Source organism: Mytilus californianus, unplaced genomic scaffold (assembly GCF_021869535.1).
Source record: "Mytilus californianus isolate M0D057914Y unplaced genomic scaffold, xbMytCali1.0.p SCAF_8, whole genome shotgun sequence".
Classification (NCBI taxonomy): domain Eukaryota; kingdom Metazoa; phylum Mollusca; class Bivalvia; order Mytilida; family Mytilidae; genus Mytilus; species Mytilus californianus.
This window is the reverse complement of record NW_026262734.1, coordinates 22312058-22327881: the sequence shown is the minus strand read 5'-3', so window position 1 is coordinate 22327881 and position 15824 is coordinate 22312058. Positions and strand designations below refer to the sequence as shown.

General features: G+C 30.8%; 1 protein-coding gene across 4 annotated transcripts in view; it reads left to right on the top strand.

Annotated features, from left to right (window-relative positions):
- LOC127710457 (uncharacterized) overlaps positions 1 to 15234 on the top strand; it is a 97367-nt gene extending 82133 nt beyond the window's left edge. For 3 of the 4 annotated variants that reach the window (XM_052216309.1, XM_052216310.1, XM_052216308.1), the window contains 4 exons: positions 7175 to 7397; positions 11228 to 11350; positions 11890 to 12090; positions 14712 to 15234. In XM_052216309.1, coding sequence (XP_052072269.1) covers positions 7175 to 7397; positions 11228 to 11350; positions 11890 to 12090; positions 14712 to 14881 — 717 coding nt within the window. In that variant the 3' untranslated portion in view covers positions 14882 to 15234. The other variant, XM_052216312.1, reaches the window with a different exon arrangement.
- Positions 15235 to 15824: the final 590 nt, after the last annotated feature.

Here is a 15824-nt window from a genome sequence, read left to right as displayed (position 1 = left end):
TTTTAAAAGGTGCAACGCATAACACACATATTTTGAGCGAATAAGGAACGAATAAGTAACAGAGTTTCAGTCGAGCGCTAAAATGTTTATTCGACCTCTAAGAAACCATGATAGCTAACACCAGAGAGACAAAAAAAATATATATTTGTTTTAAAAGATGCAACGTATATCACACGTATTATAAGCGAATAAGGAACAACAACAAGTGACAGGGTATCTGTCGAGCGCTGAAATGGGTACATACGCACTAATAGGGTTAATTCACCTCTAAGAAGCCATGATAACTAACACCGGAGACCAAAAAAAACTGTATATTTTCTTAAAAGGTGCAACGTATAACACACGTATTATACGCGAATAAGGGACGAATAAGTAACAGGGTATCAGTCGAGCGCTGAAACGGTACATACACGTTAATAGGGTTATTGCACTTCTAAGAAACCATAGCTAAAACCAGAGACAAGAATAAAATCAATTTTTAAAAGGTGCAACGTATAACGCTTATAGGGTTTTTTGCACGTTTAAGAACCCATAGCTAATACCAGAGATAAGAAAACAATTGAAAAGATTTTATTTAAAGGTGCAACGTATTACAAACGTATTATAAGCGACAAAGGAATGAATAAGTAACAGTGTATCAGTCAAGCGCTGAAACGGTGCACACGCGCTAATAGTTTTTTTTTGCCTCTTCGAACCAAGAACAGAGACACGAAAATTAAGCTGTTAAAAGGTACAACGCATTAAAATCGAACATAAAGTAACAGGGTATCAGTCAAGCACAAAACCGAATACATACGTTTTTAAAAGGGTAATTTCACCTAAAACAAACCAAGAGTTATTACCAGAGATATGAAAATAATGCATCAAAAGGGGAAAACATGTTAAAAATCGAATAAGTAACGAATAAGGAATAAGGAATAAGTATCGAATAGGTAACAAATAAGGAGTAACGAATAAGTAACGAATAAGGAATAAGGAGTAAGGATCGAATAGGTAACGAATAAGGAATCAGGAATAAGGATCGAATAGGTAACGAATAAGGAATAAGGAATAAGGAACGAATAAGGAATAAGGAATAAGTAACCAACTTGACGACCATTTTGTAAGGAGCATTATTCAGTTGTTTGTCTTATTATTTCTTTTGCTGCCTACATTACCAAATAAAATCATATCCATATTAAATTGAATTATTATTTGTGTTTGGTTATAAATGCAATCACTGAGTTTAATCCATAAATCTGATATTTTATAGCATGTTCAAAATATGTGATCAATATCTTCAATAGCTTCATTAAAGAAAGTACATTTATCTGTTTGTTTTTTCTTGATTTTGAATAAAAATTGATTTGTGCCTATGATTCTGGATTCTGTGTACTATTCTGTATTATAACCAACCCAGTTTTGAGCTGTTTGTGGTGTAAAAAGACATAATATGCATTTTTTTCCAATCCAAATTCATTTAATCCTAGAGACCATTTATCTTCACAGTTAAGCCTTATATTATTTTTTTTTTTCTATTAAAACATTATACATATCTTTTGAGCCTTTATTCGATAAAAAAATGTGTTCTTACATTATTTGGAAGAATTGGTCCATGAATCCTATAAAGACTGTCTAGAGAGATATTTTGTTTGAGAGAGTTTTGATATGGTTTTATTGACGATATAACCCCATTATAAACAAGAAAGTTAGATTTAATTTCATAAATATTTTGGCATTGCTCAAAAGACATTAATTTACCCTTATTATTCAACAGATCATTTATCAACAAAATACCTTTACCAGCCCAGTCTTTATAGAAAACAAATGTGTTTTCTATTTCAATATTATCATTATTTACAAGTGAGTCTGTTAAAAATATTTTCATTTTTTGGTATAAGTTTATTTTGCATTTCTGTCCATGCTTTAAAAACCCCTTTAAAAAAAATGGTTTTTACATTTGTTTGAAGGCCCTAAAATTACAAGTTTTCAATATTAATATTTTCTGTGCTTTCTACTAGCTTTATGAGTTTTGTATTGTATTTTAACAACCGTTGAACCACGTTAGTTTTAGCCCTGTAATATATTTTTAATATCTAGCATTTTCAGCCCCCCCCCCCCCCCCAATTTATGATCCAGACATAATAGTTCTCTTTTAATCTTGTCAGGCTTGTTTCCCAAATTAATGAATAAGTTGTACGAATAAGTTGTTTAAGAGTAGTATAGTATGGTGCTTGTAATGTTAAAAAACAGATTTAATTTTGAAATAAATAGTGTCTTGATAACTGTTATCTTTCCTACTGGAGTAAGTGTTTCTTTAGCATGTTTAGACCAAATTTTAATTATATTTTCAATTTCTTTTATATTTAGATAATAATTCACTAAGTCTTGCAAGTTGACCGTCAAGTGAAAACCTAGTAGTGCAAACCTACTGGAACCCCATTCCAATTCTCACTTTACACACATTGTGTCTTGACTATATTTTTTCGTCATTTGACACGTTTGTGATATCAAAAACCCCTGTATAATATTTTTTCCGTAATACAGGAGAGATTATTTTCGTAAAGATCAAATACGTTGTTACATACAGAGCGGATCGAACAATTTGAGATATACATGTACAAGTACCATAAAATGTAAATGTATGAACCCTCAACTTATTTGGGGTCTTCATATACACTCACAATATAGTATAACAAATTATTGCCACGTGCTTGTGTGTTTCAAACCACACAAATGAACTCAATTAAAGTTTTTTCTATGTGTATTATAAAAAGGGGGAATCGGGTGGAAAATGCTTCAGTGCAAGATATAAAGGAAATAACTCCCGGAATAGATTGAAAAAAAAGTGTGAATTGAAAATTCAGAAACTACGTTTAACACTGAGGGGCCCGATCATTAATTTATATTTCTTTTTTAAAATAGTAAAAAAAAAACAACTGTTATTTGTCTCTTATATTTTTAAAATAAATTTCTTTTTATCCTCTGACAACTAAAATACCAATTCCCTCACACAAAAATAGGGCAACGACTATTTATTTTAAAAAAAGGGGGTCGTAAAATTTAAATGTTTGATTCAAAATTTCTTCAAAGACGATGAGATAAAAGATTTCTTCTGCTGAAAATTACGAGGAAAAACTAATTTAAGCAGAAATTTAACGAAGACATGACTAAAACTGGCCAAACCATAGATTAAGATCGATGAAGAGTCGGTGCTTAAGTATAATTTTGATTTTAGGTATCGGGTAATAGTACATACTCATGTGAGCCTTAAAATCGTATATTTTATTACGATTTTAAAATGGCAAAGTTTTGTTTTGAACCAGATATCATTTAAATACTTTTGAAAAGCTAAAGCGATTTGCAAATTATGCCCGCTTCCATATAAAGCAATGACAACAGAATATGATTTGAGAATTTTATGACCCCGTAATATGTTTGATAAAAACGGGCTAGGTGTACAGTGGTATTATATAATCATTAAAGTCTCTGAGACTCTATTAAATTCAGCTGTCTATGATTGCCTTTGAGACAACTATTTACAAGAGATCAAATGCCACACAGATTAACATTTTTAGGTCGTGGTTTCAATAATGAGCAAAATTATAGCACATAGTCAGCTATAATCCCTGAAATGACAAAAGTAACATAATTCAAATGAGAAAACTAACGGCATGATTTTGTACAAAATAATGAACTAAAAACAAATATATAACACAACAACAAACGACAACCATGCACTGAATTACAGGCTCCAAGATCTTATTAACTACAATACAATGTGATATTATCAATTTTTTGGCTTGGTGGTACTCTTAACGTAAAATCTTAAGTTGTTTCCTAGCGATGATGGTATGAAATATCAAAATTTTGAATTACATATGTTATTCCTTCGTATAAGGTAGTTGAAACTATTTCTGTTTGAACATGACTCCAAATGTCACGGTATTTGTTTATCCAACATTCATGTATTTGGTTATGATGTTGTATTTGTAATTCTGATCGGACACTGTTAAATGTCTTATCGTTTGTAGTTGTAATTCTAATTTTGTTTATTATTTTTTTCTATTCGTATGTAAAAGTACAGATAATTAATCACCCAGATTATTTGTAACATGTGGAGCAGGATCTGCTTACCCTTCCGTAGCACCTGAGTTCACCCCCAGTTTTTGGTGGGGTTCGTGTTGCTCAGTCTTTAGTTTTCTATGTTGTTTCTTGTGTACTATTATTTGTCTGTTTGTCTTTTTCATTTTAAGCCATGGCGTTGTCAGTTTATTTTCGATTTATGAGTTTGACTGTTCCTCTGGTATCTTTTGCCCCTCTTTTCTAAAATTTTAGTTTAAAGCAACTAAACGTACACGATTTATTTGTTTTATAGTTTGATTCAAAAATATTACCGACATAGCTAGATAATACATTAAATCAGTTAATTACTAACACAGTTATAGATTAATAGTCTTGTAATTGTTATACAATACATCTTATACTATAATTTCAAACCTAATCTTGAACTACATTTTGGATATCAAATTTTTAGAAATTTACTGGTGACGTCATTTTGTAGCGTCAATCTAGTCGTGTGAAAGACAATTCGTTGTAATGTTTTGCTGTTTTTATGTGCTGCCCGAGGTTGTTTTACGTGTTCGTTTTTATTCTGTTGTTAGTCAGCGTTTCGGTGTTGACATGAATATCAATTATATGGTCATTTTTTTTTTATTATAAATTTACTGTTTGCAAAAGTATAAATTGTTCTAAATACTAAGGATTTTCTTATCCCGGGCATAGATAACCTTAGCCGTATTTGGCAAAACTTTTTGGAATTTTGCGTCATCAATGCTCTTTAACTTTATACTTATTTGGCTTTCTGGCTATTTTGATTTGAGCGTCACTGATGAGTCTTATGTAGATGAAACGCGCGTCTGGCGTATTAAATGATAAGCCTGATAACTTTGATAACTATTAGCTTATCGAAATGTATTATTGTATTGTTTATTTGTGTATTTCTCTGTCCTGAATGTTCTTGCATTTATTTGTTTTGTAGTTCTGTCATGTAATGTTGCCCTTTTAGTGTTATATTTAACATTGCCATTAAAGGTTTATCTAGCCACAAAACCAGGTTCAACCCACCATGTTTTCCTAAAATTCCTAAAATTTCCTGTACCAAGTCAGGAAAATATCAGTTGTTATCTTATAGTTCGTTTCTGTGTGTGTTACATTGTCGTTTGGTTTTTTGTTGCTCTTTAGTTTTTCTGTTGTTTCGTTGTTTTGCTCTTATAGTTGATGTGTTTCCCTCGGTTTTAATTTGTAACCCGGATTTGTTTTATCTCAATCAATTTATCACTTTCGAATTGCGGTATACTACTGTTGCCTTTATTTATGCTTTAAACGCACATTTTGATTATTTAAAGATGTCTTATCTGCTCTGAAAAAGGTTTAAACTAACTCTGAAAAATGTCAAAGGGATTTTTTACAAGTTACATGTATTTCATGTGAGGGAAGAATTTATTTGGTTCAAATCTTTTATCAAAGTTGATGCACGAGTATTTTTTTATAGAAATTGATACATAAAATACATAAGGTTCACCAAGGAAATTGTAGACGACAAGGGGAATTATTTGTCTTATGATGCCTTTAATCCGAAATATAACCTAAATGTTACTTTTGTAGACATTCTATCTATCAAAATTGATGCACCACGTGACTGGAAAGAGTTGTTAATATATAGCAACACATATTTAGAAGTGCATGCGAGTCATTTAATGAACATAAAGTACTGTGTAAGGGATATACACGATTATTGTTTTTAATAAAAGGCTTGCACGTGTAGTATTTAGATTCGCCGAATTATGTCTTGCACTAAATATATAACTCCGTGAGCTTAAGATAGCATGTTTATCTATTGTCACCAAATTTCATTGCTTTAACGTTAATTAAGCTCAAATTAAAAATTGTTTGCTAGCCCCTCTTTTTGATTTATGTAAAATAACTCTGGTTAATTTTCCCATCATTTGAACATTATGGGGAGATAATTTTCATATATAGTCTTTTTCATAAAAGTTTAAATGCTTTTTACAGGTTTCAATCATAATTTCTCACTAAAGTATTTGACCTAAGTTTGAAGTTTCTTGAATAAAGTGGTGGTGATGGTGCTCTGTTTTTGTGTTTGTGCTTATGTGTATCTTATGTGTGTTTGTGTTACTAAACTAAGTAATTTGTAATTGAAGGTGGGTAAGAACAATTATCGTGCATGGTCGGTTTGTTTATTGAAAACGTATCTGAATAGTATTTAGAAATATATGAAAGGTTCTTTATATTTATATATAAAAATTTTAAACATTTCAAAACAAATTAATAAAATCATATTTATACATGAATGCCTTTAATAAACCAAAAACAGAAAGTTTAACTGAAATCTATTGAATTGATAAATTTTGTAATTATTCTAAATCAAATAACTATACGTTACTATAAAATTATGAACCTGTTCAAGGGAGATAATACACGCACAGGTTCAATTGACTTTTTCGAATTGGAACATAGTACAAAGGAATGTCACTCTTACATACAAATGACACATCAATATAATTCATTAACACAGTATACGCTCTCCACCTTCAACCAAGTTTCTAAATTATAACCAAAAGTTGTTAATCTATGGGATAGTGACAGCTAACGAATGCTTACTCACAGAATATTTGTTTGAAATTTTTAAAACTTACTCAGAAAAATGCCCGAACTAATTGACTTTCATAGCTCATAATTAACGTGTTTACCCAGTACTATTAAATAGTTGTTAAATATTATTTGCCTCTAAAAGTATAGGACGCAATACAGATCGTTTGCCTTCATCATCTTACCCAAATACAGATTTAATTAAAGCCTGAACACTTTGACTATGTTTACAATTTTTATCTGTGTCGGTTTTTTGATATTATCTTCCTGTTAAAATCTGATTTAATACCCATATTCTGATATAGTCAGGTATATACGCTACTTAAAATAGCAAAAAATGGCGTTTATGATTAAGATTTGAAATCGTCAACGGTGAGAAATATTTTTGGGAGTATTACACTTGGCTTTCAGTAATATTTGTATTCTTTTGGGTTCCAATCTAGAGCTTGAAAACCTATGATAACCACATAATATTGTAAAACTAAATGTAAATCTTATTTATAATATTTTATACGTGTTTTAGGGGGATTCACTTGATGCGAGATGCAATACTCAAGGTGCAGCAAAAAACAGCAATACCGAACAGATCACTGCCCAAGTGGTTGTAAGTACTGACCTTCAACAAAAGCTTCCGCGGTATTCTCAATATGAAAGCATGGAAAAAAGATTGAAATCATTCAAAAGTTGGACAAGTACTATAAAGCAAACACCTGAAGATTTGGCTATGGCTGGATTTTTCTATTCAGGTAATATAATTTAAAAACATTGTTCAAAAATTTCATAAGTAAATACATATTTAAAATAATATAAAAAATTTCAAAGACAGTGAATATGATTTAAATAAAATTTCAAGGATTGTGAGAGGGTTATAAAAGATTTTTGTTTTTGGTTTTATGCAATTTTATCTAATTTGACTCTTTGCATGTGTATCCTTGTTACATTTGTTTTAACTGGTACCAGAATGTTTACTTCTGAGTTTTCTGCAAAATAAATTATGTTCTTGTAATGCATTAATTGACATAGTATAGCAATGTTGAAATTGGACTTTCTTGTATGAAGTCACAAATCAGTCTTCCTTTTGCTAAATATAAAGCTTTGGAAAGAAATCGTGAAAAGTGAATAAATTCATCATAGATACCAGGATTGAAAAAAAAAGAAAATCACAAAAATACTGAAGTCCGAGGAAAATTCAAAACGGAAAGTCCCTAACAATTGGCAAAATCAATTGATAAAACTTATCAAACAACTGTCATATTCCTGACTTTGTACAGGCATTTTCAAATGTAGAAAATGGTGCATTAAACCTGGTTTTAAAGCGCTAAACCTCTCACTTGTACGACAGTTGCATCAATCCTCAAATTTGACAGCAAAACACCAAACTACATAACGACCTGGGATTCAGTAAGATCAATATATAACTGAAATTTTGTATTGGCGCCAGACACGCGTTTCGTCTACAAACGACTCATCAGTGACGCTCGAATCAAAAAAATTTAAACGATACAGTTCTACGAATCTTGCATATAATACCTGTATTTAAGAATATATTTTACTTAATCTGACTGTTCAAGGCCAATTCGAAAAATTACTATGATATGCACTTTTCTGTGTGCTGATAGTACAATATATGTGTATCATTCTGACTTTCTTTTCTATTTAAAATTGGATATATTTTGAATTATGTAACACTAACAAAAGATGTTGAACCATTATCTAATAGTAAGATCAATATATAACTGAGATAGCTGTATAGTTTTATAAAAATCCAAGTTGATTTGAAAAAGTTATAAAAAAAATTAATGTGAACTATCTGAATTACGTTCGAACTACAAATTCTAGCTTTTTTGACCTAGACTAATTCAATCCTTAAATTTGACAGAAATACACCAAACTGCATAACGACCTGGGATTCAGTAAGATCAATATATAACTGAGATAGCTGTATAGGAAATCCAAGTTGATTTGAAAAAGATTTAAAAAGATTAAAGTGTAATATCTGAATTAAGTCCGAACTGCAAATTCAAGCTTTTTTTTTACCTAGATTAATTTAATTCTTAAATTTGACAGCAATACACCAAACTACATAACGACCTGGGATTCAGTAAGTTCAATATATAACTGAGATAGCTGTATAGTTTTATAAAAATCCAAGTTGATTTGAAAAAGTTATAAAAAAATTTAATGTGAACTATCTGAATTACGTTCGAACTGCAAATTCTAGCTTTTTTGACCTAGACTAATTTAATCCTTAAATTTGACAGAAATATACCAAACTGCATTACGACCTGGGATTCAGTAAGAAGATCAAGAATAGTTGAGACAGGTCGAGACAGGTCAAGACTGATCGAGACTGTTCGAGACTGTTCGACACTTGCCAAGACAGGTCGAGACTAGTCGAGACAGGTCGTGACTGGTCGAGCCTTGGTCGAGACTATTTCAGACTACACCAAGATCATGAAATGCTGAATTAGACTTAATAAGTAAAGTCGAGACCAAAGTCGAGTACAGTCAAGTACAGTTAAGTACTGTCGAGATAATGTCGAGACTAGTCGAGTAAAATCTGTGCTCGATTTTACTGGACGAGCACAAAATATGGTCTTTTCAGACTCTTGGCAGTCTGTAGTGTAATGAACGAAAAACAGCAAAACAGAAAAAAAATGACAATTCATGAATTACAGGTTCCTGACTTTGGACAGACATCCTTCCATAACGTGGTGTAACAGTACAACAAAACAACAAACTTTAAAAAAAACAGTTGACAAATGCATATTTTAAGGTTTTTCTTTTCTCAGAACACACCGAGAAGTGTCAGGATTGAACAAACGAAAGACATACTGGTCGTAGGGAGGTCTTTGTGAGGGCTTTCCTGACACCCAATGTGTGTTATAAGATACGAAAAACCACAATATATGTATAAACAATACCGTAAAAACAATTTAAAATAAGTAAATTTTGCAGGATTTGTATCCTATTTTACAAACGACATTACAGTGGGATATTCTTTTTATTTCTAAGTGGTAGGTTTTTATACGCCCTTCGGATCAATTACTAGTATATCGTGATAAAAACTACCTCATAAATTAATCTAGATATAGATTGAAATTATCGCTGTCCATTTACAATACAAATATTAGTTACATTGCATGAAGCAAGACACAAATGAATTTTTATGGTGTATGAAAAATACAATAATATGTTTTTTCTCTTATTTCTTGATAGTTTTACTGCGAAAAAGACGATTATTTATTCTACTATTCAAAATAAGTGTTTTCTCTCTTTTATTTGGAAGTAGCACTTTCAGGATGAAATATTATAACCATCTCCCATTATAAAGTACGTGAATTTTATCTTCTAGGAAATTAGAATATTTGGTCATCTGATAGAGTAAATGATATAATTTTATAAAAATGTAAAAAAAAAAAAAAAAAAAAAAAGAGAACAATAACAAAAAATGTACATAATTAAAGTTTGTAGCACGAAAAACATCGAAGTACGATATCCAAAACAGTTTGAATCGATAAGATTGTGTCCTTTTGTATTTTAACAATCCTACTCACAAAATGTGATAACCTTTGGCTTGTTTTAAATTTAGCGCAGCGATAAATTAAGAAAACTTCGCATTATTTTTTAGAAAGTTGAATGCAAGTTAACGACGTTTTTTCGTATATCAGTCTAGTAAACGGAAGAAATAATTGTTTCTTCCTTAAACCTATTTAAGATGGCAAATTGATAAGTAAACCGCCATTTGCTACATGTGCAAAGAACACGCGATTACTGTAAAATGAATTACATGTTTTAGTTAACTGTTGTTTGTATTTTAATAAAGGAAAATAATTACCTTGCACGGATCACTATTTATGTTTTGAAGCAAAGTTCAATACAACTTTGTATCGTCCGAGTTTTTTCTTCAAAAGAAACCATATCGTTCATAAGGAAATTAATTCCATATAGGTATATAAGGAATACTTCAGCCCTCTCCAAATTCATCGTCGATAAAAAAAAATGTTTATCAAACTAAGGTTCCAGCTCTCTCAAGCAAAAGCAACCTTAGATAAATTTGACTTTTCTTTTCATATCCCTTTTTGTATTTTTGTTCCTAGTATATGTACGTATGTTTACATCCCTGGCTTTCAAATGTTAACGTTAGAGCGTTCCTGGTGAGGGTATATCGGGAAAGTCGCGTCCGGGCTCACACAATTTATAATTAAAGTTATTATTGTCATTTATAGACTGAGAGATGTGTGAGTCTATTTTGCAGCCAGTGTGTTTTTAGAGATGAATATGATCGGTTCTGATCTAGCAGAAAAGGTTCTTAAAATCTTCTTCATGACATCACATAATGTTGCAACGGTCAAAGTGTGACATTGTACCTTAGCTACAAACAAATGTAAGTTTGTAGTTTGTATACCAATTAACGAAAGTCTAGATAAAATTATATACCTTTTTGGTAGATTTGCAGAGCCTCATAAGAATCAAATTTATTTTTCTCTTTAGTCCGTAGATGTTGTTTACGTACAATACTATTGATATTTACTTATGCTTTGACTACGAATTTATTATTTATTTTTTCTCCTAGGAAAGCGAGATATAGTGCAATGTTTCTTTTGTGCTGGAATACTGAGTGAGTGGAACGATTCCGATGTACCATTAAAGGAACATAAACGTATTTATCCAGCTTGTCCTTTCATTACGAAAATTGGTGAGTGAAGTCATCAAACTATAGAGAACAGCAAAATATCGGACTAAAGCAAGGGAAAATCATATACTGTAGAGATACTGAATATTACAAACAAAACGGAAGAAAGAAAATAAAGGATGTCAGCCTAAGTGAATTAACTCATCATTTATTCCAGGATAAAACATTTGTATGCCAGACAAGCGTTTCGTGTACACAAGACTAATAAGTAACGTTCGACTAGAAATTTTCAAAGGCCAAAAAAAGTAAAGTTGAAAATCAATGAGAACCCAAAATGACTTTTGGGAGTTTCGACTTCATTTTACCAGAAATCAGATAGTAGTAACTTCCATAGTCCGCCCAAATTTTTGAAAATATATCTCTGAGATAATGTCACTATCTACCATTATGCATTTAATCGTCAATTTGATTTTGGTGTCACTTTTTTAGTGATTTTAATGTTATTATATATATTTTTACATTATAATAGTGAAATAACAGATCATTTATTATGCAAATTTCGATCAATCTTTTTTTCATTTTCATTACATCACCATCCATAGCCATTACTTATGATGCAGCACAATACAGCAATACCGAACAGATCACTGCTCAAAAGGTTGTTAGTTCTAACCTTCAACAAAAGCTTCCACGCTATTCTACATATAAAAGCATGGGAAAAAGATTGAAATCATTCAAAGGTTGGACAAGTATTGTAAAACAAACACCTGAAGATTTGGCTAATGCTGGTTTTTTCTATTCAGGTAATATAGTTTTTTTTAGTTTAGAATTTAAAAACGTGTTTAAAATGATGTAAAAAAAATAAATATTATTTAAATAAAATTTCAAAGATTATGAATATGATTCAAATAAAACTTCAAAGATTATGAATATGATTCAAATGAAATTTAAAAGATTATGAATATGATTCAAATAAAAATTTTTGAGAGGGTTATAAAAAGATTTTTGTTTGTTGTTTTATTGCAATGTTATCTAATTGGACTCTTTGCATGTGTATCCTGTTATTAACTGGTACCAGAATGTTTATTTCTGAGTTTTTTACAAAATAAATTATGTTCTTGTAATGCATTAAATGACATAGTATAGCAATGTTGAAATTGGACTCTCTTGTATGAAGTCACAAGTCAGTCTTCCTTTTAAACCTGCTAAATATAAAGCTATTGGAGAATTCATGAAAAGTGAACAAACTCATCATATATACTAGGAATGAAAGTTTGTATTAGCGCCCGACGCGCGTTTCGTCTTCAAAAGACTCATCAGTGACGCTCGAATCAAAAAGGTTAAATGATACAGTTCTACGAACCTTGCATATAATATTTCAGAATATGTTTTACTTAATTTGACTGTTTAAGGCAAATTCGATAAATTACTATGATATGCACTTTTCTGTGTGCTGATAGTACAATATATGTATATCATTCTTTCTTTCTTTTCTATTAAAAAATGCATATACCATTCTTGAATTATTTAACACTAACAAAAGAGGTTGAACCGTTATCTAAAATTCATTTGCTTTATTATAAAACACTCTAAAAAGTATTGCAAACCGATAGATCTTTAGATCTTACTAAATTATTCAGTGGCACATTTTCACACATGTTTAGAACAAGAGTAAACTAAAATTGAATATGAAAAATTAGTCAACAAGGATAGATGAATTATGTCCTTGATGAAACCCACATATAAAACCATTTGCAGGGAGTTTAACACTCTCAACACATGGTAATACATTTAAAGCCTAAACAGGTTGTATACTTGATAAATATTGTTCATTTGATTCAATTTTCCATCCAATTGTACATTATAAACAACATGGAAAAATAGTCTACGTACATTAACGAACAATATTGTACCTACAATCGAATGCAATCTTTAAATAATTTTCCAAAACTTCCTTTTATTGTAAAGTAGTAGCCACGAAATTACGTTAAAGTAATGCTACAGATAATATAAAAAGAAGATGTTGCATGATTGCCAATGAGACAACTCTCCATAATAGATCAAATGACACAGACATTAACAACCATATAGGTCACCGTACGGCTTTGAAAAAATGAGCTATTCCCATACCTCGTAGTCATCTGTAAAATGCCCCGAAATGACAAATGTAAAACAATTTCAACGAGAAAAAAGTAGCGGCCTAATTTATGTACAAAAAAATGAACGAAAAACAAATATGTAACACAGCAAAAACGACAACCAATGAATAACAGGTTCTTGACTTGGGACAGGCACATACAGAATGTGACAGGGTTGAACTTGTTTGAAGGCGCCAACCCTCCCATAACCTTGGAAAGTGGTGTAACAGTACAACAAAAGAACAAACTATAAAAATCAGTTGACGAATGCATTTTGTAAGGGTTTCTTGTCTCAGAACACACCGAGGAAAGTCGAGATTGATCAAATGGAAGACATACCGATCGTAGGGAGGTCTTTTTGTGGCTCTCCTGACACCCAAGATGTGTTATGCGATACAAAAAAGCTAAAAATATGTATAATCTGACTTATATACCGTAAAACAATTGAAAATAAGTAAATTTTGCAGGATTTGTATGCATTTTACAAATCACATTACAGTGGGATATTCTTTCTATTGTGGTAGGTTTTTATACGCCCTTCGAATCTATTATATCGTCACAAAAACTACCTTATCAATTAATCTAGATAAAGATTGAAAAATCGCTGTCTAGTTACAATACAAATATTAGTTGCATTGCATGAAGCAAGAAACAAATGCATTGTTATTGTGTATGAACAATACAGGTCACTTTGTAAGTCATTTTAAGTTACCTAATTCACTTTATAAAGGGAGATTATATGTTTTTTCTCTTATATTTCGATAGTTTTAATGCGGAAAAGGCGATTGTTAATTCTACTATTCACAATAAGTGTTTTCTCTCTTTCGTTGGCAATTGGAAGTACCACTATCAGGATGAAATAGTATAACCATCTCCGATTATAAAGTATACGTGGAGGTTCCCTTCTACTAGAAAATTAGAATATTTGGTCATTTGATAGAGTAAATGATATAATTTTATATAAATGTTAAAAAAAAAAAACTGATTTGTAAAGAGAACAATTACAAAAATTGTAAACAATTAAAGTCATGTAAAAACAATCGAAGTACGATATCCAAAACAGTGTGAATCGGTAACATTGTGTCCTTTTCTTTTTAACAATCCTACTCATAAAATCTGATAACATTTGGCTCGTTTTAAATTTAGCGTAGCGATGAATTAAGAAAACTTCACATTAAGTTTTCGAAAATTATGATGCGAGTTAACGACGTTTTTTCGTATATCAGTATAGTAAACGCAACAAATGATTGTTTTGATTACGAATTTATTATTTATTTTTCACTTAGGAAAGGATGATACCGTGCAATGTTTCTTTTGTGCTGGAATAATATGGCAGTGGAACGATTCCGATGTACCAATAGAGGAACATAAACGTTTGTTCCCAGCTTGTCCTTTCATTACGAAAATATATGAGCGAAGTCATCAAACTACAGAGAACAGCAAAATATCGGACTGAAGCAAGGAAAAATATTATACTGTAGACATACTGAACATTCAAAATGAACATAATAAACAAAACTGAAGATAGAAAATGATGTAGTCAAGTCTAAGTGAATAACTCATCATAAATACCAGTATAACACATTTTTATGATAGACCATCGTTTCGTGTAAAAGGATATATAAGTAACGTTGACTAGAAATTTTCAAAGGCCAAATACAGTAAAGTTGAAAAGCATTGATGACCCAAAATGACATTTTTGAGTTTCGAATTTAAATCAGAAATCAGATAGTAGTAACTTCCATAGTCTTTTTGAAAAGATATCTCTAAGATAATGTCACTATCTATCATTATGAATTTAATCGTCAATTTGATTTTGGTTTCACTTGTTTGGTGATAATGAATTCGGCATATGTATATCTTTGGCATTGGAATAGTGAATGAACAGATCTTTCAGTTTGCAAATTTCGATCAATCTTTTTTTTATTCATTTGCATTGCATCACCATCAATAGCCCATGATGAAATCCCTATATATAGCATTGCTTTGCTTGCTTTTGTAGCAAACTCCTATTATTTTTTTTCAAAAACGTCATTGCTAAAAGTAATAACATTTGACAATACTGTTCGCTTTAGACAGCTTATGTAAATATAAGTTAGTGTCACATGCTTGCTAAATTGAACTGTTGTTATATACGAGAATGAAACCATGAGTCAATGAATGACAATCGGATCCTTTATTTATATTCCCGTGAGTATAAAGCGTCTGTTAAGCATGTTTAGTTCTAAATTTCTATGCAAGTTTTCATTTGTAAACTCCAGATATGTTTTTTAATCAGATCTAAACAGTTTAATTTTTTTTACAAACACATTTATCATCGTGACCTAAATACATTGATGGTCTCGTTTTAAATATGTTGAATATGAATTCGTAAATAGAGTAGTATATTATATGTAAAT